This window comes from Ursus americanus, chromosome 6 (assembly GCF_024610735.1).
Source record: "Ursus americanus isolate L20-20 chromosome 6, mUrsAme1.1.p, whole genome shotgun sequence".
Lineage (NCBI taxonomy): Eukaryota > Metazoa > Chordata > Mammalia > Carnivora > Ursidae > Ursus > Ursus americanus.
The window spans coordinates 11,733,059-11,759,548 of NC_142132.1; the positions used below are offsets into that span (position 1 = coordinate 11,733,059).

At 52.9% G+C, this 26,490-nt stretch overlaps 1 protein-coding gene across 3 annotated transcripts in view; it reads left to right on the forward strand.

Annotated features, from left to right (window-relative positions):
• RGS10 (regulator of G protein signaling 10) overlaps positions 1–23,833 on the forward strand; it is a 37,848-nt gene extending 14,015 nt beyond the window's left edge. For all 3 annotated transcript variants that reach the window (XM_045803257.2, XM_087862662.1, XM_045803258.2), the window contains exons 4-5: positions 10,827–10,970; positions 23,484–23,833. In XM_045803257.2, the coding sequence (XP_045659213.2) occupies positions 10,827–10,970; positions 23,484–23,630 (291 nt within the window). In that variant the 3' untranslated portion in view covers positions 23,631–23,833. The remainder of the gene's footprint in view (positions 1–10,826; positions 10,971–23,483) is intronic.
• Positions 23,834–26,490: the final 2,657 nt, after the last annotated feature.

Here is a 26,490-nt window from a genome sequence, read left to right on the forward strand (position 1 = left end):
TTATTTTTGAGAGAGGGAGAGAGTGGGAGAGAGAGAGTGCACACATACGAGCTGGGGGGGGGCAGGGGGAGAAGCAGACTCCCCGCTGAGCAGGGAGCCTGATGTGGGACTCGATCCCAGGACCCTGGGATCATGACCTGAGCCAAAGGCCCGTGCTTCACCGACTGAGCCACCCAGGTGCCCCTAAGTGTGTTAAGTTTTAAATGGAGCTGTTCAAATGGACAAATAGTTAAAGTAAAAATAACGATTTCTGTTATTTCACGTTTATTATTGCGCACGATTTCTTTCTTCATGAGTAAGTTATGAGGATGCTTCCCCAGAGTTTGACATGTTGGCGTTTTGTACAGACGTAGTAAAACGATAAACAGCTGTGGGGCGATAAAAGCGCAACTCGAATCAGATAGATTGTCAATTATTCAACGTATCTTTACAAAACATCCTGCAGTTGGCAGGCGTCCCGCGTAGAACGTTCCTGACTGTTCTCCTGGGTAGATGCGTGCTCTTTGCAGGGTACCCTTTCATTCTGATGTCAGCAGATTTTCTGTCCTTGAAGGTTGGGTGCGAGGGGAGGTGGAAGAGATGATGGGGAAGAAGGCGTGTGGATCGGGTGTGTTTATGAGGTCTGTGCCTGTGTATTTTGAAGAGGCTACCAGCTACGTGTCTGCAGGGACCAGCGAGTGAATATGAATCTGTGAAGCTTTGGTGTGAGGCTATAGGGAGCGGTGGGGACTGGGCCACTGTGGGCCGCTGGCCCCGCCTCCAGGAGCTGTGGCTGATTCTTCAGCTGACTTTGGCAGTGAACACTTTGGGGCGTGTGGCTGTCTGGGCTTTCCGTGCTTTGAGTTCTGCCCTTCTAGGTCTTTGCTCGCCCATCCTTGCCCCCAGAACCCTAAGGGGTGGGTGTTTCTTCCTAAGACACCTTAGGAAGACAGCCCAGCACTGCCTGGTTTTCCAGAGAAGTTGGACGTTTGGATTCTTAGGAAATCATCCGATTTTATAAATGTTGGAACTAATTTGTAAAAAATGTAAAACCTTGTCTGCCAAACAAAACACATCCACGGGCAGATGCAGCTTGTGGGCTGCCAGGGTTTGAGCCTGTGTCTCCAAAAGCTAGACTCCACGAAGCTGGCGCCATTACGTGTTTGTAGACAGCATCTTGGAAAATGTTCATCATTGGTCTGTTCAAAGCCTTTTCCTGACTCAGACACACTTCTCCCAAGATGGAGCAGCGGGGCCTTCCTTCTACCGCCTTCCTCTCTGTGGCGGCAAGGGTGGATGCTAAGATAGGTTCCCTTTAGCTCGAATTTCCTAGGTTGGCCTAGAAAGCCTTCCCAGGCAGGACCCTTGGCATTTGCTTCCTTCAGGCTTCTTCTCTTCCCTGGATGACCGTCTGAGCCTCCTAGGTGGTGAATGGTCTCCGGGGAAAAGTGAGCATGTGGGTCTACGTGCCCTGGAAAGCTGGGATGCCACCCTGGGGACAGGAGGGTTCATTGTTTTCTTTCGGCGCAGCACCCAGGACAGGGCCCAGGGGCCACTGTCTATAAATGCTGGACTGTGCAATTTGATTGGTCCAGCCTCAGGCTAAAACCCTAGGCAAGAGCCAAGCAGGCAAACAGATGTCCATTCTTCTGCCATATTCTTTATGTGTTGGTGGTGAGAGGGGCCGTCCCTCCCCACACCACTCTGCCACCACAGTTTACTAATCGGGAAGCTGAGGCTCCCTGACGGCTGAGCTGGGACTTAAACCAGCATTCCAAGGTCACCTGGACCCTCTCCCTGCACACCATGCTTGGGCGTCCTTAGATTCGGGTGAGTCCGAACTTTGGGAGGGCCTGCTCAGGGCCAGGCCTTGTAAAGTGCGTGGGAGACACACGGGGACGAGACAGACAAGCTTGTTTAGGGAACAGGCATCGAGAAGGAAAGCAGCTTGTTAAACAAGCCTTTGCAAGTGTGCTGAGCAGAGAAATGGGAAGTGTGGGTTCTGTGGGAGCCCAGGCGGGGGTCGGTGGGGAAGCTGACACCTGAAGTGGAGTTTGGGGGTGGGGGTAGCCTCTGGGGAGGACGGCCTGGAGAGAGGAGCCGAAGGAAGGCCAGGTGGTGGGAGAGCGGTGCTTGAGGGGCAGGCCGGCTCCGCTGGGCTTGAGGCTGGGAGGGAGGGAGGGGTGGTCACACCTGGAGAGCCTGGGAGTGCAGGTGAACACTGGAACACCACGGGGTTGGGCTGCATCCTATAGACAGAGTTTCCAGAATCTGGCAGGCCCTTGCTGCACACCCATAACACCCAGCATAGGACCCCTTCAAGGTTGGTGTCCTGAAGCCTAGAACATGTGGGGAGCCCTCACCCGCCAGCCGCCCGAGAAGGCAGACAGTGCTGGGAAGGAAGCAAGCCGCCGTGAGGCCCGCCCGCGGTGCCCGGCTCGGTCTGGGTTATCACACTGAGCCTCATGACTGCCCGCATCCTTCCAGATGTGTGGGCTGTGGTTTGGGAGGATACTCGGCGGCTTGCCTACGCTGCCCGGCTTGGTGCAGACAGGGCCAGAGTGCAGACCCAGGTCTCCGACCGCAAGGCCTGTGTATTCTCCAGTGGGTCTGGCTACAGGGGAAGTAAAACCAGGATTAAGTTCTAAAGCACTAATTTTAAAAAGTGAAGGAGGACAGAGGCAGGGGGAGAAGTGAGCCCAACCGAGTTTCACAATAACACTTGTCGTGTCTGGTCCAGCGGGGAGTCTGCAGTGAACGACGGCAGTGGTGGGATCGGTGCAACTCTTACTTTGCCTCCGTTATTTTATTTATTTTTTAAAGATTTATTTATTTTAGAGAGCAAGGAAGCACGAGTGGGAGGGGCAGAGGGAGAAGGAGAGAGAATCTCAAGCAGACTCCATGCTGAGTGTGGACCCTGACATGGGGCTCCATCCCACGACCCTGACATCACAACCCAGAGCCGGGCCCTTCACTGGCTGAGCCACGCAGGGGCCCCTCCATTGTTTTAAATAGGCCCTGGGTGGCTTGTTTTTTTTTTTTTCATTCTTTTGCTAGGATTATTCAGCTGGATCTCTCCAGAGCCCTTACCGACCGACCTGGCCTCTTGTGTGTAGAATGTCTTTCTTTCCTTTCTATGCCGTCTTGTCTTCCCTCTATCATGCAGGCTCCGTGGGTCTGAGATCCTTGTCTGTCTTCTCCCCACTGTATCCACGTGCCTGGAGCAGCCTGGTGCCGTCTACTTCCCGTTCTCCCCACTCAGGTCAGCGGCCACCTGAGGACCCACCGGGGGCGGGGTCCCAGCCCTTCCCACTCATGCTGTGGTGACGGCCCTGGGGACAGATGTGTTTTCTCAGAAGCTCCAAACGGTGGACCAGGGCCGTGCCCCCGCCGTCTTCCCAGGCTTGTGTTTTGCCTCCTGGCTGGCAGGCAAGCGCCCTTATGTTGGGAGGGTCTTGATGCTGCGTGTGTGGCAGGGATGCTGGGTTTTAAGAAGTTGGGAGGGTGACAGCCCGCACCCCCGCCCTCCTTGGGGTTCCTAGGGTGGTTGTACCTTTCAGGGAGTTCACTCAGCAAGCAGCTTTCAAAGCACTGCTCTCCCTTCCCAATTTATGGCTTGAAATTCTTTCGTAAAGTGCCTCTTCCCCATGCATTCGCACGAGAGACGGATCTAGCTTGTAAAACCGAGCAGCATTTTTTAAAAGATTTTATTTATTTATTTGACAGAGAGAGAGAGAGAGCACAGCAGGGGGAGCGGCAGGCAGAGGGAGAGGGAGAAGGAAACTCCCCGCTGAGCCGGGAGCCCCATGCGGGGCTTGATCCCAGGACACTGAGACCATGACCTGAGCCAAAGGCAGACACTTAACTGACTGAGCCACCCAGGAGTGCTTCCCGAGCAGCATCTATGAGTGATAAAACCTCAAGAAAAGCTTCAGTGACGTGTTGGGTATCCCCGAATTCATTCATTCACTCATTCATTCGTTCAGCAGCATGTGCGTACTGGGCTTGTTCACTCTGTGACAGAGTGGAGAAGGACATGGCGGTTTGTGCAGATTTGTAAAAACCAAGCCGAGAGTGGGGGTGGGGAAGTGGTGGGGCAGTACCGGTTTCTTTCTTTCTTTTTCTTTTTAAAAGATTTATTTATTTATTTGAGAGAGAGAGCGTGCATGTGAGTGTGGGGGGTGGGCAGAGGGACAGGGAGAGAATCTCAAGCAGACTCTGAGCTGAGTGGGGAACCTGACTTGGGGCTCGATCTCACGACCCTGAGATCATGACCCCAGCTGAAATTAAGAGACGCTTAACCAGCTAAGCCACCCAGGCGTCTCACAGTGCAGGTTTCTAAATTCACAGCTCCGAGAGGGACTTGCACTGGTATTTAAATATAATGGTGCCTTTTTATAGTGTTTCAGAGTTAACAGAGTTACAGGGGGAGGCGTCTATGGTGTTTGTGATTTTTATTACATATTTAATGCTACAACTTGATCCAGGATTTGAAGTGTTTGAGGTTCTTATTTAAAGTGCTAAAGTAGGGGCACCTGGGTGGCTCAGTGTGCTCGCTCGCTCTCTCTCTTGTGCTCTCTCTCAAATAAATAAAATCTTAAAAAAAGAAAAGTACCAAAATAAAGGTTTTCCTAAAAGGCTAAAACACCATCTTCTTTATTAAAAAAAAAAAAATGTATTCAAAAATCCCCAAACGACCCACGCTCCTTCTGGAGTAAGATGGGCTGGTTCCCTTCACCCCGCAGCACCCTCCAGATTTCATCCCCGTCTCTGGTTCGTGCTGTGCCTTCGGCACGGGTTTGGCTGGGTCCACGCTGGCCCAAGCGGAGCTCAGCTGCTCCCGGCGTGGTGTAGACCCAGCACCGGCCGGCCCTGCGCCCCCGTTCCTTCCGAGCTAACGCATCGCTTTCAGATGTTATCTACCAGCTTCCTCTTGCTATACGTCAGCTTTCACTTACGGACATCCCTGTCTATTTTCGTGACGAAGTCTCTTCTTTCTCGTTTGCTGCTGAGCCAAAAGGGATGGCTTTTCTCTTTTTTCTTGGACCATCGTTTACTTTTCTTATTTTTATAACCTCCAGCAGCCCTCAAATGCCTCTCGACACGGTGTCGCATGGATTCAGGCCTCTCGGTTCCCCTCCACAGCTGGGGTTCACCCGGGGACCGTCCCCCTGGGGCCCTCTGACCACAGCTCCCATCGGGGTGTCCCCAGGCCTTCCTTTGCCACCACGGGCATTCCCTCAGCCTCTCGCCTGTTTCAGGGACCCAGGACCTCCTCTAGTCCCGAGTGGCCCCCTCCTGCTGTGCGGGCACGGCCAGCGGCAGGTTCCTGAGGAAGGGGACGTGGCAGGTGGACATTTAAAGATCTCGTTGAGTGAAAATGTTATTTTTTCCCACTACTCTCCCACTTCACTGATACCATGATGGAACATAGAATTGAATTCTAGGTTGATCGTCTTAGACCTTTGAACACGCTGCCCCATTGTCTTCCATTTTGGTTAAGAATTAGTATTTTATATGTAAACTGTTTGGTTTCTTTTCCTCTTTTCCTTTCGGAATAGCATACGCTCTTCTTTGCGTCACGAATATTCTACAGCTGTATAGTCAGAGGCTTTGGGGGGTTGGGGTTCATCCACCACGTGGGCGTTTTGTGGACGCTTTTAATCTGGAAATGTATAGTTCTGGGCAACGTTCGGTGGTTATGATTGTCGTGACTTTTGGTAACTCCTTTCCTTCCCTTTTCTCTGGCCTCTTTCCCAGTGACGGCCCTCCCCCCCGGATGGAACAAGCCCTTCACTTTACTAAACTCTTTTCCCTCTTTTTTTTTTTTTTTTTTTTTTTTTTTTTTGGTCTCTTTGGCTTTTGGTTCCTACTTCTCTTTTGGAGATTTCAACTTTATTTCCACATCCTTCTGTGGAATTTCTTTCTGCTTTTGTTTTCTCTAGACTGGGGCCCTGTAGTCTCTTCCTGGCAGCCACAAAGCTGATACGCTCATAAACACATGTACGTCCCGTGCGCTGGGCTGGGAGGATTTTGCTGGGGGTCCGTAGTAGAGTTCCGCTTAACCGCTTGGTATCTCACCCTTGCCCTCCTCGTGCCTCCGTTCTGCAGCTTTCCCCGAGTCCATTTCTTTAGAGGAGAAAACTCTAATCTCCCATGGAGAAGGGAGGGGGATAGCTGCTCAGGGTTGGGGGGCCCTGGGGGGCCCTGGGGTTCTAATAGCTTCTTTCTGCTGCCCTCCTTGTCCCTTCTGTCTGGGGCACCTGATGCCCCCCGAGTTCCTGCCATTTTTGGGCGCTCCTTGTTGGCGCTCCCTCCCCACCCATGCAGGTGCACGTTTCTGTCGCTGCTCTCTGAAGAGTCATCTGCTGTCCCTCCAACTGCTTTCCATTTCCTGAGCCAGTTCTCAGAAATATTCTCACATCGTCTACTTGATATTTTCTTTGCCTCATTCTTTTTCTGAAGCTGATATGAATAAAGGTAGTAGCTCGATTCTTAACTTTTCTCATGGTCCCCTCCCGCAGTCCATCTCCGGCCGAGGGGTGGGAGTGGTCGAGGACCGGCTGTGCAGGCCCACGTGGGAGACCGAGTGAACCAAGTGAACAGATCTCGGTGACAGGCGCAGTGTGGGGTGAAGCAGGTTTTGGGGACTGTGGCCCCCAGCTTCCTGGAGTAGAGATGGCAGGACCCACTGGCCAGGAAGGGCCACTTCACATTTTGGTGTCAAGTTGGTGGTGTCTGTGGGACATCCAAGCCCACATTTCTAGAAATCAGTTGGCTCCGTGGTCAGTAGCTTGGGGGGGGAGGGTTGGGCTGAGATCTTGGGAGAGCCTGTGGTTAGGAAAGCATTCCCACTAGGGCAGAAGTCTGGGAACCCCAGAATTTGTGGGGGAACAGAGAGACGGGAAACTACAAAAGAGACAGAAATAGGAAGGTGTTGGAGGATCCTGAGAGGGTAGCCAGGGGCCAGAGAGCGGACCAGAAGAAGGTCCAAGGGAGTGAGGCACCAGCCCATGTGGGTGAGCTGCTGGGAACCCAAGCTGGCAGGTGGGCGGAAGCCGGGCTGAGGAGGGGGGCACGGAGACGATGGAGACGCAAAGTGCACGCTTTTCCTTTGAGATGTTTCAGGAAGACGTCAGAGGTGCTCGAGGTCATTAGCGATAAGGGCATGTGACATGCAAGGAGGTTTTATGTTCCCAATGGAGAAAGTTTCAGCACCCTTAATGGATGGGGGAGGGGAGCCAGGGCCGTGAAAGCAACACTCTTCTGAGCTCTGGAATGCTGATGCTCTTGTCTTCTTCTGAGTAGACTGCTGTGTCTAGGGCTGATATTAGAGTGAATTTGCTTCTCCTCAACACGCATTTGCTGAGGGAGCAGCGGTTCAGTGCTGACTTCCGCCTGAGCTTGTTATGGCTGATGCATTGCCAGGCTGGAAGTTAGGCCCCAGACTCGTGGGGTGTCTGGGAGAGGCTTCTCTGGGTGCAAATGCTCCCACAGGCAGTCCTCAGGTTGGCGCCAGGAGTCATCACAGTGGCCCAGGCAGATCCTTTTCCAGCACCTTCTGGATGGGCAGGGCCGGGTGTTGGACCCGTTTGCTCTCCGCGGGGCAGGTGCGCTGGTGGATGCTGGCAGGGTTGGGGGAGAGAAGCTGGCCATCCTTCCAGCTCACACCCAGAACCACAGACCCAGGCAGCTCCACCGGTGCTCGTTCTGTGCCTGACCTGACGGGAGCTAGAATAGGGTTAATGAAGCTATGGAAAATCAACCAAAATAACTCGAGAGACCCGGTTCTTCTTTTTTGTTAAGAGTTCTCGGCATGGGCACCAGGCCTTCCCGTGACTGGCTTGTGGTCTGCAGTCTAAGGGTTTCCCTTTTCAGTCACGCTTCCTATCCCGGCCCAGATAAGCTCTGTGGCTGAAGCCATTCCCCCTGTGTGTGTTCAGCCAGAGGTGGGGCCAGCCATGGACCAGGTCGGCCCTGGACTGGGTGCCTCGGGGACCCCACACTCTTCCCAGACAGACTCAGGAGGGGTGGCTGGGGGACCTCAGGGTGGGGCTGAGCCACCCAGAGGCTAGCATACCTTCAAGCACCCCCAGCCTGCTTCCTCTCCTCCTGGCCCCTCCAGCCCCCGCCTCCAAGCCTAAGCTACTCATTATACTTCTCCTTTGCAGAACCACCCAAGACAGCCTGGATTCATCTGGAAAACATGTGTGTGTGTGTGTGTGTGTGTGTGTGTGTGTGTGTGTGTGTGAATGTTCAAGGGGGAGGGGAGACCCAAGTGATTTCTATTTCCAGAGCTCTGCATGGAGTTTGCTGATCAGACTAGACGAAATTGTATTTTCATGAAGTATTGTTAAAACAGGAAGTGGTTTTCCAAAATTGTTCTTCACTGACAGAAGGGGTGGTGGGAGTGAGGCTCATGACTTCATGGAGCGGTGGGTCTTTGAAAAGCAAGAAGCTCCGAAGTGCTGCCCCACCTGGATCTCGTGATGGCCTCCAGACTTGTCCGTTGGAGTAGCCATATTTATCTTAAGATGCTCCCGTGTTGTTGAGTTTGACATCATTTAATGGTTCATGGTAACAGCTGATGAAGAAATGACACCGTGGCCCGGGGTGTTGGCCCTCCCCCCCCCACCTGGGTAGTCTTCCTGCGTGTACTGTCAAAACTTCTTTCTGGGGGATAGGATGGTCAAGCCTTGGCCTCATGGCGTCTTTTGTCAACTAGTCCCTGGGACCAAAGTCAGTTAAATTCCCCTCCTTTCAAGCACCAAGTAGTGAAGCCTTCTTGTGGTTTCTAGGAGGCCGAATGTTTCCAGAGCCTGGGCTTTCCTGAGCCGAGCTCTGCAGCCTGTGTGGGGTCCCACATGGGCTCTCTGGAGACAATGGCAGTTTTCTAGGCCCCATGAAGCGCCCCTGCTCCCCCCACATCATGGCTTCATGGTTGCAGGTCAGACCCCCCACATCATGGCTTCATGGTTGCAGGTCAGACCCCCCACATCATGGCTTCATGGTTGCAGGTCAGAAACATTTGTCTCCCGACTTGCTGTGGGGTGAGGTACTAGGTGAGGCTGTAATATCCAGAGAACCAACCCCCATCTTTGCCGTCAGTGAGGTGCCTCCTTTCTCTAGGAGAAAATAGAACCCTCAGGGAGGCTCTGGAGGACCAGGCTGCCTTCCGCAGCCCCAGCAAGGAGACATGCTGTTTTTAAGACAGAGCACTTACCCGAAGTGCTTTTGCTCCAGGTTTTCGCTGCAACCTGAGTGCACGTGGGCGTATCTTTTCCAGCTGTGCTTAGAAGCATTTTAAGGCCTGTACCTACTTAGGACTGATGCTTTCCAGCAGGACGGTGCTTGAGACTCAGGGTGGGCAGCGAACCTTCTCCCCTTTCCCTAGACTCATATCCTGGTACCAAAAATATCCTTGTCCTGGAATGTGGACCCCCTAGAGGGGGTGATGTATCTCACGGGTGTGGAACGGGGACACGGGGGGGGGGGGGAGGGCGGCGGGGAGATGAAAGGCTTTGGAGCCAAACAACCCTCAGTTTCCCTGTAGACTCCTTGAACAAGCCACATCACCTCTCCTCTGTGACCTCATCGGGGAAGTGGCGCCAGCAGGAAATGGCCCTTTGCTGGATGCTCAGGGGATTAAGGAAATGGGATCATGGCTGTAAAGCCCCTCGCATGTGTCCTGGACACAGTGGGTGCTTGATGACTGGTTGGGATATGTGTGCATGGGCTAACTTGATTTTTTTTTTCTTTTTCTTTTTTCTTTTATTTTTTAGAGGGGGGAGGGGCACAGGGAGAGGGAGAGAAAGAATCTTAAGAAGGCTCCACACCCAGAACAGAGCCCAGCTTGGGGCTCCATCTCAAGGACCCTGAGATCATGACCTGGGCTGAAATCGGGAGTCGGATGCTTAACTGGCTGAGCCACCCAGGCGCCCCAAACTTGATTTTTCAAATTGTGGTAAAACACTCATAGCACAAATCTTTTTTTTTTTTTTTAAAGACTTTATTCATTTATTCGACAGAGATAGAGACAGCCAGTGAGAGAGGGAACACAAGCAGGGGGAGTGGGAGAGGAAGAAGCAGGCTCATAGCGGAGGAGCCTGATGTGGGGCTCGATCCCATAACGCCGGGATCAAGCCCTGAGCCGAAGGCAGACGCTTAACCGCTGTGCCACCCAGGCGCCCCCATAGCACAAATCTTTTAACCATTTTTCAGGGCTTTCATTTTTACGTTTTAATCATTTTAAAGTATACAGTTTAGTGGCATTAAGTGCATTCACACTATCCAGTTCCAGAAATCTTTCATTGCCCTAAAGAGAAACCCCTTCCCCGTGTGTGGCCGCGCCCCGTCTCCCCCTTCCCCCAGCCCTGAGCCACCACTCAGTTTTCTGTCTCTTCTGGATAGTTCACGTGAATGGAACTGTGCGGTATGCGGCCTTTAGGGCCTGGCTTTTGTCCTCAGCACACGTTTCCAAGGTTCCTTCCTGTTGTAGCGCGTGTCCATGCTTTGCTTGTTTTTATGACTGAACAATATTCCCTCGAGTCCTTCATTTGGAGACCTCACAGGATGGTCCTAAATGGTGCAGACTGTTACCTGCTCTGGGCCAGGATTCCTTCTGTCTTCATTTCTGAGTGGATGGTGTAGCAATTTCGTGACAGGAGATGAGGCAGGGGTAGGGGCTAGGCCCTTCACGGGCCCTCCCGGGTAGAGCTTAGCCCCAGGGCGGCAGCCAGAGCCCTCAAGGGCTACGGAGCTGCTTCTGGGTCTGGCTGGAGTGGAGAACTGGGTTCAGGAGGGAAGGGCTGGGCTCCCAGATAACTGGCTCGCTGTGTCTCCTCCAGATGCAAGAAAAGGCAAAAGAGATCTACATGACCTTTCTGTCCAGTAAGGCCTCGTCACAAGTCAACGTCGAGGGGCAGTCCCGGCTCAATGAGAAGATACTGGAAGAACCACACCCATTGATGTTCCAGAAACTTCAGGACCAGGTAACCTGACTTCCCTACCTGCCCCTGGATGTGACACTTATTCCCTGGCTGGAAGAATGTTAGACGCCCCAGAAGCCATCCCCTCCGGCTGGGCAAGTTGAGGCACACTGAGGGGCCATGGTTGGTGAACGAGAGGGGACTGAAATGCCAGGCTCAGGATCTGACCCATAGGAGGCTCCCTAAGGCCTGCATACTTTTGGTCTACACACAGTTTGAACCAGCAGGGTTATCTTCTTCTCAACCCAGATTAGAAGGGAGGCTGGAGCTATTCAAGGAACCCACACTGAGGAAGCAACATGTAACTGCTGAAGGTAGGAACAGAGAGAAAAATCTAGAAAGCAAGCACAAGGGCTCACAGTGGTAGGGAAGCTGGGGCTGTTTTTGTGCAAATACTGATCATGACCACCCATTTCTGGTGGCCCGGGACTGTAAGCTGGTTCATAGTGAGGCTCCCGAGTTATAAGGAAAAGGTTAACATTTGGCACCTTATTCCACTTAAAGCAGGAAAAAAATGAGTTTAAAAAAATGGACCTATAAGGGGTAGTTTTCTGGCAAGCTTTTTTATGAGATATGCCCGCAGTAATAGGAAAAGGGGTGGAACTGCACTCCAGAGATTTCTTAGACATGAATTGGCAGGTGTGACTACCCAGAATGTGCTTGTGAAATGTTATCTATACGCTTGACGGTGGAACACAGACCAGTGTCAGACTTCTGCTGGCTCCATCCTTACCGAGGGAGCAAAGGCCTTCCTTCGCTCGCAGGTGAAGATGAGCTTTTAGCTTCATTCAGCGGCCCTCAAAGGTGAGCGAGCCGAGACCCATCTGGAGGGCTTGTTCAAACAGACGCTGGGCCTCACCCCCAGAGTTAACCTTCGAATGTGATGGTTCCCAGATGGCCTGAGACTTTGCCTTCCTAACAAGTTCCCAGGTGGCACTACACTGATGCTTTGGGTCCTGGCACCGCACTCTGGGAACTGGTACAGTGCCTCGGTTGGCCTTTTCTGGATCATCTGGAGTGGGCGCAGAGCCCAGAGCCTGTCCCAGCATCCACATCGCCCCATCTTTGCTCAGCGTCTGATTAGGAAACGAGTATACAGGTAGCAAATACAAAGATGAAAAGTAGTTCGAGAATGTTTCGTGGTGGCAGGTGCAAACTGCACGTGAATCCAGAACCAAATTTAGGTGTTGAAGGAATGCCAGTGGGTGTGGGTGACTTGCTGAGGGCTCCCTGGAGGTGGTGGCTTTCAGCCAATGGGAAGGACGCCATGGACAAGGAGTTGTGGCCAGAAAGGAAGTAGAATGTATGGTGAAAAAGCCCTTCTTGTGGCCGTAGCTGCGTGAGGATATCTGCCCCACCTGGACCTCTGAGTCTTTTTTTTCTTTCTTTTAAATATTTATTTATTTGAGAGAGAGAGAGAGAGATCGAAATTGAGTCGGGGAAGGGGTAGAGGGAGAGGGAGAAGGAGACACCCTGCTGAGCAGGGAGCCTGCTGCCTCTCAATCCCAGGACCCTGAGGTCATGACCTGAGCCAAAGGCAGATGCTTAACCGCTGCGCCACCCAGGCGCCCCAAGAAAAATATTTTTGAAATTACTTTTATTTACCTAACTATAGAAGTCATACATGTGTAACAAAAGCAGCTTGGGAAATCAAAACATCAAGATGAAAAAATTCATAATTCCATACCTGGAAAAAAAACCACAAATAACATTTGATTTCTAGGTTTTTCATCCTTCTCTTTCCTGTAAGTACACATGTGCCACAGTGCCGTTCAAAGTACTTAATGTGAAGAAAGCACTTGTGTATCCTGTTGCTGAAAATTCACTTACTGGAGAGGGAGAAAGAGGCACTATCTTCCAAAGGCACAACACGGTGGAAACAAGGGCTGATTCCACAGCGAGCCCCTGGGAAGGGCTTCTGCGCTCTGTCTCAGTTCGGAAAACTCTGCCTGTCAAAGGCCTTGCTGGTAACCCTCAACACGTGTGCTCAGCATGGTCTGTGGTTCTCTGCCCCCAAAAGGCCCCCCTGGAGGGCCCTGTTTTTCTAAGTGCAGGAGTTTGAAGCCGAGAGGCTTTGGAACCACAAGAGCTCACCTCACTCGAAGCCCGCCCCCCTCCGTGGCTCTGGCTTTGTTGAGCTCCACGGGGTGTCTCGGCGGAGCGGTCTGAGCCGCTGCTTTGTGCTCCCCCCTGCACCCCGTTCCCCAGGGAGACTTTAGGGAGCCTCAGCCCGTCCTCAGTGGGGCAGGACTTGAGGGCACAGCCAGAGCCCAGAAGGGTGGGAACATCCTCCGTGAGCATTAAATTAGATGACCCCACGTCCGTGCCTCTGGTTTAAAGGAGGGCTTCTTGGGTCTTCAAGTCCTGTTGATTCCTGGTTTATACCCAGCTCTAGCGGGCATGGCGGCTCGGGACGCTGCAGGTTGGAAACGCTGCCGGAGGCTGGGCAGGGATGCTTAGCGAGAAGTGACAACTGACAGGCAGGGCGGAGACAGAAAAACGAAACTAAGCATCAAACCAGCCCAGGGATATCTGGAGCCACCGGGTGTGGGGGCCCCCAGCCCCACGCACCGCACCGGGGGCATCCCTGTGCCATGGGATGGTGACACCATCAGGGATCCTGGTACCCCAGAGCTGACATTGTGGTCGGCGTGTTCCGCGAAGGATGTGTTAGACGTTCTGATATCTTAAGAGAAGTTCAGGGGCTTAACACTCCGTCACTTTGAAAACTTACGCAAGGGCAGAGATCATGCTCTGATTTAACTCAGTTCTGCAAACATGGCCCGGGTGTGTGCTCAGCACATGCTGGGAAGGCCAGGAGAGGTGGGCGGGAGGGGACTGTGGCTGTTTCCTTGGAACGGTAGCCTAGAATCAAAGGACAAATTTAAGTTGTGGGAAGCAGGAAGGAGGAGGAGACCTTAACAAAGAGTTAGTTTTTTTCAATGAATTGCAATTTCCTGCAGTGTCTTTTTTTCTTTTAAAAATCTGCTAGCAGGTCTATTTCAGTTCTGGTTGGTTTGCTGGTATTCGTTCTTTCATTCACTCCTTTATGCTATGACCTTGATGGAGAACCTACTATGTACCAGGGACCATGCTAGGAACTGTGTGTGCGGCGAGGAAATCAGCCCCCGTCCAACCACGAAGGCAGAAAAAGATAAATGCTATGAAGGAAATACGGCAGGTGGTGGGCTAAGAGTGACTGGGAGGGGCCAAGGAGGGCTCCTTGAAGAGGTGACGGAGACCCGAGTGGCAAGGGGAAGCCAGGTGAGAAGGGGGCAGGACCTTCCAGGGAGAGGCAGCAGCAAGTGCAAAGGCCCTGGGGTGGGGATCTGCTTGGTATGTTGGAGGAGGTCAGTATGGCTGGAGTATATAGTCAATGAGGAAGATGGTAGAAATTAAGTCAGGAGGGACTGGCTGCGGTTAGGCCCTGAAGCTGTGGTAACCAGTTTACTCTCGAGGATTTTGAATGGTAACTATTTATAGAATGTGCCAGTTGGGCGAATAAGGTTTGGGCCTCTTAAAAGCTGGGCGCCTTGGCTCTGATCCCCAGCTCCAGCGACGCCTGTCCCTCCTGAGCTATGCAAGAGGATGACGATGGCTCAGGGCAAAGCCATCTCTATACGAGCTGTGAACCCACAGCCTCCTGACCATGGCTCAGCATTTGTACCCTAATGGCCTGACACCTGCCCTCTTCCTCTCCCGCACTGCCCATCACTTCCTGGATGCTGAGCTCTGACTTACTGTCATTTTCACTGCACGTTGGGTTAGCTGGGAGGGGTAAGTGGGGGCTCTCGTTCCAGTCCGGCCTCCCCAGGTGAGTCCCTTTTCTTAGGGACCTGTGGCCTCTGTGTCCCTTTCTGTAACATGGGGCTCTTGGCCAGCCCTGCTGCCCCTCGGAGCTGCCCAGTGACGCCATCTACAAACCTTCCGTGGCCTGGTGTTAGAAAGCTGCTCCTTGCTAGCCACACCCTTATTTCCTTAGACCCGACGTTTCCCCCTTTCCTTTGACTTTAGAATTTAGTAGCTGTGAAACGTTGGGCAAGATTCAGTCCCTCTCTGTGCCTCAGCTTCCTCTTTTGTGAAATGGAAGTTATGATAAGACACTTGGGAGGAGAAATGCAGTCGTCTCTGTGATGCGTGCTTACTCAGTGCCCTCCATGAGTGTTCACTGCACGTGTCCTTTAGAATGTCCCGTGAAGATAAACTTTAACTTCATGCAGTTCTTAACTGGGGACGATTTTGCCCCCCCCGTCCCCTGCCAGGGGATCCTGGGCAATGTCTGGAGAGTTCTTTCTGGCTGTCACAACGGGGGTGGGGGTGCCACCAGCACCTTGTGGGTGGCGGCCAGGCTACTGCTGAATATAACACAGGGGACAGCCCTGCACGACACAGAATTATCTGGCCCAAAATGTCAACGGAGTGGAGGTTGAGAAACCCCGGCTTACTATGACTTCCAAAGCCGTAGCAGAGTGGCCGGGCCTCAGGTCCCCACCTGAGAACAGCCAATAATGTGTGGCTTTCTGCACCGTCGTGACTTCGGGAAAACTTGAGGGCTGAGCCCCTTCACTGTCCCTACAATGCTTTCATTGTGCAGCTCATGTGATTCAGGGGGCATCTTGGGGAAGGTGGGACCCGGCACCTTGGCTTACAAGCGAGAAAGTTCACCCCCGGGGAAGGTGACCCAGCTGGCCCGAGATCGCAGCGCTGGGACAGGGGGAAACGTGCGTGGGAGCTGCAGCCCTGCGGGACCAGCCTTGCCGTCGTCCTCCTGCTCTGGGCCCCCACTTTCCTTTCATTCATGCTTCCCATCAGCCCTGTCTTTGGCCCTGGAAGACCCGCCAGGGCTCTCTCCTCCTTTCCCACATCCGTCACCCTTGCCCCCCTGGCTTTTCTGTACCGCCAGCCTGGCTGATTCTAGAACATCCCTGTCAGTCCCTCGGGCACTGAGTCAGCTACAACAGGAAGGGGTCAAATCGGTCACGGCAGCCTAACATGCTGTTCCTTGTATGAGAGATGACCACGTCCCTCCCCACCGGCCTTGTCGGCTCAGCGTGCTGAACGCACCTGTCCCGCTCCGCCACGTGGCTCGGAGCTCCAGGGACGAGGGCCAGCCCAGGGACCCACAAGGCCAGCACAAGCCATGAGCACATCCTGTTACTCTGTCACCTAAGATTCTGAGCAGGTTAATTTTTAAAATTAAATTTTTTAAAGATTTTATTTATTTATTTAGAGCACAAGAGGTGGGGAGGTGGGCAGAGGGAGAGAGAGGATCTGAGCTGAGCGAGAATCCACGCTGAGCACGGAGCCTGATGTGGGGCTTGATCTCACGACTCTGAGATCACGACCTGAGCTGAAACCAAGAGTCGGACATTTAACCGACTGAGCCACCTGGGCGCCCCTGAAAATTATTTTTAATTGTTAAACAACTGCTTGTTCATAGTTGAGAAGAAAATTCACATAATGGAGGAGGGTCTGAAGTAAAACGTTAAAACCCCTCAGGCTGTGCCTTCCCTCTCCTTCCCTAGCACGAATGCCCATGTTTCATATCCTTCCAGACCCTTCCCTGAAGGTGTTAAGAAGGGAATGCTTTGAAATCTGCTCAGTGAGTTGAGATTGTGCCATGTCAATGATTTAAAATACAACTCTGCTCCTAGAAGTTTCTCGGCACCATTTTACACTCCCTTCTTGCTCTGAAGCCTCTGGTTGGAACTCCACAGAATAGCCAGATTGGTTCCCTCTGGGACAACGAGGAGACTGGAGGCGATAGGAGGGTCGAGGTCATTGCACACGGCAACTTGAAATCATTGCTTTCTGGGACCATGAAAGAGAAGGTTTGAGGGGGAGCCGGGCTGCTCATTCTTCTTCCTTAACCTTGAGGGATCCCCGTGCCTACACTTAAAGCAGGTTTCCAGTGCTACTTGGACACTCTCACCCAGGCTTGGTGCTAAGTGTGGTCTGGGGAAGGCAGAATGGAGGCGTCCTTCTCCAAGGAAAAGGAAGCCCTCCACCTCGGATGCTTAGAAAAAAAAAATGTAGAAAAGACTTCAATGAGATGTCAGTGCTCCCAGCCACATCCTTGACAGAGAAAGGAGCCATGCGTCCGGCCCCTTGTCGGCGGTGTCTTTACTTTGAATTTCCCCAGAACCCAAGAAGCGAGAAACACTTCCTTTTTCGACATCAAGAAGAAGGGGTGGGCCAGTGGGTGAGGACCCAGAAGTGGGGGAGGGGCTGCCATGCTTCCGGGGTCAGGTGGGGGGTCCACTCCCTCCCCCACTCCCTGTATCTCCGAGTCTGCAGTGGTGGTTGGGCCCGGGGATTCTGGGCACTTCCATCGTGTGGGTGCAAGCTGACATCTGCCCCTGAAGATTAAGTCCAGTCCTGAAACTGGCATTTTCCAGTGTGCAAAGCCAGAAAGGGCAGGTCGTGGGTTTTCATTCAAACGGAAGAAAAGTTGGCTCCCTGCGTCTACCACAGCCGTTTGCCTTATGAGGGATGGGGCGGGGCAGGAAGGATAGTATTTGAAATACTTTGAGATTTTTTTTTTATACCTTTAAAAAGGTATTTAGGGGAAGAAGGGTGGGTGGGTGCTAGAATAGCTTTTAACTCTCCTCCTGATGGCAAAGGCAAAAATAAAATACCTTCACTCCATGTAGAAAGCGTGTCATTTGGGCCTTGGATTTGAGGGTGATGGACTCCCGGAAAAGTGGACTACATGCCACCTTGCTCCATGCCACAGCACCTGACCCATGGGTCTGTGAGGGACTATCACCCTCGAGCAGGGATCTCTCCTTCTCTGTCCATGTCCACCTTCCTTCTGGAGTTTTGATCCCACCTGGCATGGTGTCCGTCTCTGGCAGCCTGTCCAGGACCACAGAGACTTCCACGGCTTGGCCTGGCAGGTTGGGACAAGGGCTGAGCTGAGCTGCTGTCTGCTGGCCACCCTCAGACCTTCTTCTGGATGCACCCCACTCAGAAGCTGGGGAGGGGGTCTTGAACTTGCTCAGTGGGGACATCCCTGTGTGTGCCCTGCCCCATGGCTTCTGATCATTTCACGGCCTCAGGGCTGGAGAGAGGGAGCTTGCTATCTTCGCACTTTCTGTGCACGTGGGTACGAAAGCATGTCTATGGTCTGGGCGCGTGGGAAGAGAGCATGTTCTGGAAGGGGGCAGCTCAGAGACGGTGGCACTTGCCGCCTTCTTTCAAGCACCCAGTTCTTGGAGCAAATATGAAATTTCACTACTAAAACTTTCTGCTGCATTAAAGGATTTATTTTTCTTGTCGCACCCAGTTGAAATCACGTGGCACAGGGTTTGAAAAGGAGGGAGGAGGCTCATTTAGGTCTCTTCACGTTCCTGCTGTCTGAGAGGCGTTAAAGGGTAGGCTGAAATGCACTTGATGGAGGCAGTGATGAAATCTTGGTTAAGCATCCCGTCTTCTCCACGGACGGGGTGCATCTGGGAGGGCGTCCTTTCTTGGAGCAGGTGCGGAACGACCTCCAGTTGGAGCACCGTGTGGGTATTTTCCCTCGTAGAAAGGCAAATCCTATCAATCCTTGCCTGGGATCTGGAGCGGGAGGGGCCCTGGTGGTGTGGCGGGGCCTGGCGCATCAATGCCCGTGGGCAGGAAGGCTCCCTTTGCCTGTATCACCGAAAGTGCCCCCTCCAGCCGCCTGCGGGAGTGGCGCCCAAGGCAACGATGCTAGTTTACAGTCGAGGCACGCCGCTGACAGATGTGGGGCTGCCGAAACCTGCAACCTGCTGAGCCACAGCTGTCTTGGCCAAAAAAAAAAAAAAAAAAGGTATATGGAATGCCTCTTAGCTGCCAACTGGAGTTTTCTGCTTCATCGGCTGCCTGTCTCAGAAGGACTGTCTGTCTGCCGTATTGCTCTGCTCGGATGCTGTCTGCCCACCTGGATTCCCACCCCCACCCCAGATTTGTCTCCACCTTCTGCTTTCTCTTCCCCGAGGACAACTTGAGGTGTGTTGGAACGGTGATGCTCTCAGTTCAGGCCCGATCAGAGAGTCCTTGTTTTGTAGAACCTTCTGGAACACCTAGGGCCATCTCATTTTCTGTGCTCAAGTAGGAGTGAGCTGAAATCAAGAAGCCGACTGTTAGTTTTCAAGGGCTGTCTTAAATGATCTCAAACTGAGTTGCTTAAAAGAACAGAAATCTATTCTCTCCGTTCAGGAGGCCAGAAGTCTGGAATCAAGGTGCCAGGAGGGCTGTGCTCCTCTGGGAAGTGCTGTGGAAGAATCTTTCCCTGCCTCCTCCTGGTTTCTGGTGCAGGGCTGGCATTCCTGGTGTTCCCTGGCTTGTGGCTGTGTCACTCTGATCGCTGCTTCTGTCTTCACATGGCCTCTTCTGTGTCCCTCCGTGTGTCCTCTCCTCTTCTCAGGAAGACACCGCTCCTTGGAAGATGGTGTCATTGTGAGAGCCTCAACTAACCCTATTCCAAATAAGGTCACATTCTGAGGTTCCAGGTGGACGTACGCTTTGTGGGTCCCCCATTCAACCCGGCACACTGACTTTTAGGGATATTTGTTTCCCATTTATACACACAAATACTTTTTTTTTTAAGTTTTATTTTTTTTTAAGTAATCTCTACACCCAACATGGGGCTCAAGCTCACGACCCCGAGATCAAGAGTCACACGCTCTTCCGACTGAGCCAGCCCGGCGTCCCCACAGATACAGTTTTGAACGTACTTGGGATCATTGTTGTTCATTTTAGCACATTTCTAAAATTTAGTGTTTAGAAGTGTAACATTCACGTGTTGCGTTCTTTCCACGTCTAACTAACTTTTGCAGACTTCATTTCCAGTGACTGCCTCCTGGTCTGCCAGGTGCGTGGCAGGACAGCCTAGCGGTTCAGAGTACGGGCTCGGGAGCGAGGTGGCCGGCGTTCGCATCCTGCCCATCTCTCTTGGGCTGCTGTGGGCTGTGTCCCCTCCCAAATCCGATGCTGGAGTCCTAAGCCCCAGTACCTCAGAATGTGACTGCGTTTAAAGATAGGGACTTTAAGGAGATAATTAATGTAAAATGAAGTCATTGGGGTGGCCCCTAATCCAGTAGGACGTTGTCCTTCTAAGAAGAGGCATTTAGGACACAGACACACACAGAGGGAAGACGCCAAGTACAGATCTTCCTCGACTCAATGGAGGTACAATTGGCAATACGTGGAAACTACTGAAAGTCGAAGATATTTTATACATCGAACCCACCGAATCTCACAGCTTAGCCTGGGCCCCTTGAACGTGCTCCAAACACATTAGCTTACGGCTGGGTGAAATCATCCAACGCAAAGCCTATTTTACAATGAAGTGTTGGGTCTCTCACATCGTTTATGGAACACTGTACTGAAAGTGGAAACAGAATGGCCGTATGGACATAGGATGGTTGTCAGCAGGAGCTGTTTGCGCCGTGATCGTGGGGGGAGCACCCCCAGAGAGCATCGGACCGCGTATCCCTGGCCCGGGAAAAGACCAAAATTCAACATTCCAAGTACGGTTTCTACTGAACGCGTGTCATTTTTGCACAAGTACAAAGTCAAAAAATCGTAAGTTGAACCATCGTAAGTTGGGGGCCATCTAAATAAGCCAAGGAGAGAGGCCTCGGAAGAAACCCACCCTGCCAACCCCTTCATTTTAGACTCTCAGCCTCTAGAACGGTGAGAAAAGAACTTTCTGTGGTTTGAGCCCCGCAGTCTGTGTTATTTCTCATGGCAGCCCCAGCAGGTGGATAAGCTGCCTACCGGCATAAAACACCGAACCTCCGAGGCCTAGTCCCTTCTCTCTGCAATCAGGTGTCATACGGTCTCAGTAAGGTTTAAATGAGAGAATGCTCCATGCGCGGCCTGGCTCGGGCTGGGCTGGAAGGTGCTCTCGGCAGCCCCCGGTTGGTACCCCCTTTCATCAGCTCTCTGCCGTTACACATTGGGTGATTTCTGTTCATTCACTGGGCAAGTATTTACTGGACCCCAGTTGCGGCCATTTGCCCCCTGACACATGAGGCTGTGGCCTCTGGTCAGCAGCTGGGTTCACTGCCTTTGGTCACTTTCTTGGGAGGTATTTTTTTTTTTTTTAGGAGCATTCTCTATCCTCCAAACAGTTTTCACCGAGCACCCCCCATGGAGGGCCCTGGGATGGGAGCACCCTGTTGCCATACGCTCCAAGGCCAGTGCCCAGGAGACCCTTTGCTGGTGACAGTGGTGAGCTATTAGGCAACTTGCAGCCCCAGAAAATGTGGCCATTGGAGCGATATCCCTTTCCTTTTTCCTTTTCCTGTAGGGGTCTGATGGCTGCGGCCACCACCTGGTGACTCCATGGCTCCAGGAGGCGGGCAAAGGCTCCTGGCGGTGGGAGCCCTAGCCCGAAAGCCTTCATGGGCATTTCACACCTGCCCATGGCAGGGAGTGGCCCTTACGCTCCTGTTAAATAGTTTGCGGCCCCGTCCCCTCGAGCTTGCTGGCACCCGTGGAGCCTGCGGCCTCGGGAGAGCTCCTGGAGGCTGAGTCCTGCCAGCCCCTGAGCGTTCCCCTCAGCCAAAGCCACCCCCTGCCCTCTGTCCCCGCCTCCTCCCCTGGGTGTCTTTTTCTTCTCCTCTTTTGAAGTGCGAGCCTCAGAGCCCCGGCAGGCAAACAGGATGCTCCCCTCCCACACGCACAGAGCACAGACTGCAGACGAGACGCTCCGGTCGAACCGCATCCTGCTGGCAGTGGTGGGTCCCATCTGCTGCGGACCTGCCGTGGGAGGGGGCGCAGGGCTGAGTGCCAGGAGGGGTCCTCATGAGGCAGCTTTCATGAGTCACTCCGAGACTCGCTCCAGACTTCCAACTAGGTGGGCATGTCAGAGTTCCCTCTGGGAGCTCTGTGCCTGGAAAAGCTGAATAATGCCGGTGGTGAGGGATGGTCCCACCTGCACAGCACATTTGTGGGAGGCCGCGGAACGATAATGGCATTCCTCATCCCCTGCCTTGCCCTTGGCTCTGATTTTTGCGTTTTCTGGGAGGGTTTTTTTTTTTTATTGTTGTTTTTAAAATGAATAATTTCTCAGTCTAGGATTGCAAGATTGCTCTAAAAGAGGTGACGGCCACGGAGAGGCACAAGGTGGGGACTTACAGAGGCGTGTTCTTCCTGAACAGCTGCAGATCTGAGGCAGGACGGGAGGGACACCCAGGGAAGGTCAGGCAACAGTGTAAGAGTTTAAGGAAAACACGAAGTCCTAAATCTTTCCCTGAGCGGTGGACTCTGAGGATAGCTGAGTGATTTAGGCGCTTCTCCTGCGGGTGAAGCTGTGTTGGGAGAAGGAAAGTATAAGGGCAGAAGGTTCTAGGCCTCCCATCCCCCAGGCAGATGTTCTGAGTCCTTAGACTTCATCAGTCATTCAGTTTTCAAAATAGTTTGCGTGTGTGTTGGGAGAGGTCGAATTAAAAAGATGTCAGGGTTTTACCACCCACTTGATAACCCCGCCTGGCAGTGAGCGACATTCTAGACACCTCTGGAACTTTCCACTTGTTGAGCCCATCGTTGTGCAGGGAGCGAAGACACCAGGGTACACGGTGTGGACTTTTCATCTGCAGAAGGTCCTGAAAATTCAGTTAAAAGTTTTGAGAGAGCGATGAGGAGGGAGATTTCTCAAGAGACTGGACTCCTCGACAGCCGGAAAATGCTTCTCTTTTCTCCACGGCTTTTATAGGCCAAGGGAGGAGGGCGGCAAAGGATCGGGTGGGAGTGGGTAAGAGGGGATGCTGGGAAGAGGGACTGTGGCTAACTCTCTGAGGACTGCGGTGCAGGAGGCAGCCCTGTAAGCCAGGAGACGTAGGCTCCATCCGGGTTCCCCTCGTACCTGCCGAGCATCCCCAAGAGGCATTGCTTTCCCAGAGCCACGCTCCTGGGCTGTGTGAGCACGCACGTGCCCCCATGGTGCAGCCAACTGCTGCTTTCTTTAATTAGGGACTGTTCCCAGAGCCTCTCCTCGCTAACGCGGTACTTTCACTCCCCTGCCTGCATTAAAGAAGCCCCATTTTGTTTCTTGGCATAATAACAGGTTTATTTGAGATCTTGGATGCCGGACTTCTGGGGGAGGGGGTCTTAACACTACCGGCATCATCTGAGATGACAGCGGCCTTTCCAATAACCACCCTCTCTACAGGAATGGTTTCTGTTCTGCCATCTCAAGTTTCTGGAGAAATACGTCCCTGTGTTATCTCTCCAAATAAAGTGGAGATTCTTAACGGACCTCTTGATAGAAGGGTACGAGTCAGTGCTGTGTGCATTTATACTTCCGTGGAAGATAAAGGTAGATTCGTCCGTGTGGCTATTATATTCCATTGAGACTGTCTCATAAGGACCAAAACCATCCAGGAAATCTTCCTGGCCCAGCACATGACTTACTTGCTTTGTGTGTTTTGCATGTAGTTGCCTCCTTTGGCACACGATAGGTATTTAACAAACATTTGATAAAATGACTCATGGTCCGATTGGCCTCAACCTCCAGACTCTTTTTCCTTTTCTCCTTAGATCTTCAACCTTATGAAGTATGACAGCTACAGCCGCTTCTTGAAGTCTGACTTGTTTTTAAAACACAAGCGAACCGAGGAAGAGGAAGAAGATCCCCCCGATGCCCAAACTGCAGCTAAAAGGGCTTCGAGAATTTATAACACATGAGCCACCAAAGAGCTGGCAGGACTGGCGGCTTTGGGAAGCGAAGGAACTCCCTCTCAGGACCGTGCAGGGTTTAGAATTGCTTTGTTATCTGTAAGGACTGAAATGTACAAAACCCTCCCATGGGATATGTGTATTTTATTAACTGCTTGACCAGTGCGTTCTGCATGATGGCTAATCTTACATAAAAAAACAAATAGCTTTGACGTTTCAGTTCACATACACACACTCACACAAGCATGCACAGCAGAAGAGTCCTTAAACACTGGATACTTCAGGCGTTCTGTAGCTTGATTGAACATCCGCTGAGGCCACCAGGTGAAACTTACAGCCACCTGTTACCTTTTAAGTCTTTGCCCGGCCTCTGGGGGAGGAGTCAGGCATGTCCTCGGAGTCACTCGGCAAATTAGCTCGAGAGTGAGTTGATCTGCCAGACTCAGGCCCCTGAGGCTGTCATCAGGCACCTTTTGGGTTAAGTACTTGTCGAGAATAAGTTCAGGGCTGGGAAAAGGAAAGTCATCGCGGACAGCCTCTATAGATTCGGGGAGCTGTGTGCGAGCACCCTCAGAGGGTTCTGATTTCTTGTGTGTGGGTTCGTCCTGGTTTTGCCTACAGTCCGTGACATTTCATGCAACACAGATAAATAGTTCATCTTGCCAGAAACAAGATCTCAACCAGGAAGAAACAAATGCAAAATTGCTCAGGGTCCCCGTGACAATGCAAGGCCGTGTTGAATGGGCTCGTGGCCGATGGCCCGTGCCGATGATGGAGTTGGTGGGATGTTCTGTTCTCCCATAGCCCGTCTGGGGACCTATCGGAATCATTTCTCTTCGGCCCTACCCTTTGCTGGACTTGTTAACTCTGGGCTGGATGCTTCAATGAGGGGAAAGAAAATGCTCTTTGAAAGTCTCTTCTTGGGTGGAGAGACTGTGAATGAAACCCTGCTGGGCCTGGGCTATCCCAGCCAGCCCAGGTACCCCCTCCCCTCCTTTGCGAGCAGAGCCCAGCTGAGCCCAAGGTCAGGCACGGTCCCCTTCTGCCGCTTGCTCCCGCCTCCCGCTGCTGCCAGACCTCTCCAGCATGTTTGCCAAACCTTCAACTCCTGTTTGTACAAACAAAGCAACCAGACTGTTACTTGTGAGCCTTCCCACTCAGACTTTTCCATTTGCAAAATTCCCTGATGTCGAGGGTGACTGTGTAGTTTATTAATCACACAGGATGGTTTTGAGAGAGAAGGGAGCTGAGTTTAGTCATTACGAGGGGCCGGGGTTGCGGGGGGATAACAGGCGGAGACTGGTTCTGCTCTGAGTGAGCCAGTTTGCGATGATGACCTTCTCCTCACGTGACCTCTCTGCCATTCCCCTGACTCCCCAGTGTCATCGTCCCCTCACTGTGGTAGAAGGTTTCCTGCCGTCCATCTCGGGCCTGGGGAAGGGACGGCCTTTAGAGAGCTGTTCACTGCTGAGAACCAAGTCACCCCATGGAGCATTCATCAGAAACGGCAAACGTTTGATCCCCTTCCCGGGGTTCTCTGCCTTCCGCAGGACATCCCAGACAGGCCTTCTGTCTGTCTGGGACGAGGTGGTGATGCTGAGACAGACAACCAAGGGACATGCCATCCTTAATTTGCAGTTTCCTAACCAGAGAAGTGCAGGGCTGCACACCCAACCCCACCACCCCATCCGAGAGAGGGTAACTTGGGGTCACCAGGGAGTTGAGCAAGCAGCTCAGTGCTCCCTTTGGAGAGCCTTGTACCGGGAAGGTCCCGGGCTCTGCAGCTGGGCCGGGAACCCTGTTTCTGGCTTTTACCCTCTTTCCGCTGGGCTCAGAGACCCTTCAGAGTGGTGGTCGCTTTGTGAGTGCTCGAATAAAGGCAACAGCCAGAGTCAGCCAGAGGATGATGTAGCAAAGGAAGGCCTGTCCCGTAGATGCTGCCTGAAAATCTGGCGCCAGCGGGATGCGGCGAGCCAAGGACGTTTCACCGCAGGGCTCCCACCCGCGTGCCCTTGGGCCCCTTCCTCCGCCTTGCTCCTGCCTGGCTGCCCCCCTCTCCGCCGCATGCAAAGCTGAGGCCTAGACAGAATTCAGTTTCCTGAAGCCACTGCGAAAGCAAGCCAGAAGCGTGGGGAATCCGGGCAGCCAGATAGAAACTTCTCCCCCAGCTTTTCGCCCTCACCCCGTCGGTCTGACCTTCCCTCTACGCGTCAGTGAGGGTCTCTGTCGTGTCTGCAATGAGCCAGCCACTAAGTTGGGTGCCAAGATTCCACGGGGGTGGGGGGGGGGTGGGGGTGGATAAAGCAGGTGCGAGGAGTCACACGCTCATGGCATTCACAGGTGTTACCAAATGGGGGTTTTGTTCTTACTCAGGTGTGGGGCGGAGATCGAGAGATGATGACCATGGCAAAGGGAGTTTGCTACGGGTCCTAAGAGGAGGGGCGGGCCGTGCCATGCCGAGCTGCCTGGGGAACCCAGGGCCAGTCAGGAGGCAGAGGGAGGATGGGAAGCTGTGCGCAAGGGTGTCTGTGGTGGTTTCCTTGGGAAAGGCAGAGCGAGGCAAGCAGGCGTGGGACTGGCCGGTTTGAATAACCCCCACAGGCTCTGGGGCCCCGGGGCGGTCCCGAGCTGTCCGCGACCTGCGCCCGGGTGATGAGGGCAGGTGGCCTGGAGGGTGACAGCCCGGTGAGAACCTGAGAAAGGATGTGGTTAGGAGATGAGCTCTGGATTGGTTAGTTAGCCCCAGTGGTTTGCTAACTCTAGGAATGAGCGAGCCCTGGGAGGGGCATCCCTCCAGGATCAGCAAGGGCCCCGACGTCAAGGCATCAGAAAAAAATTTAAAAAAACAAAACAGAGCAAAAATGCTTAG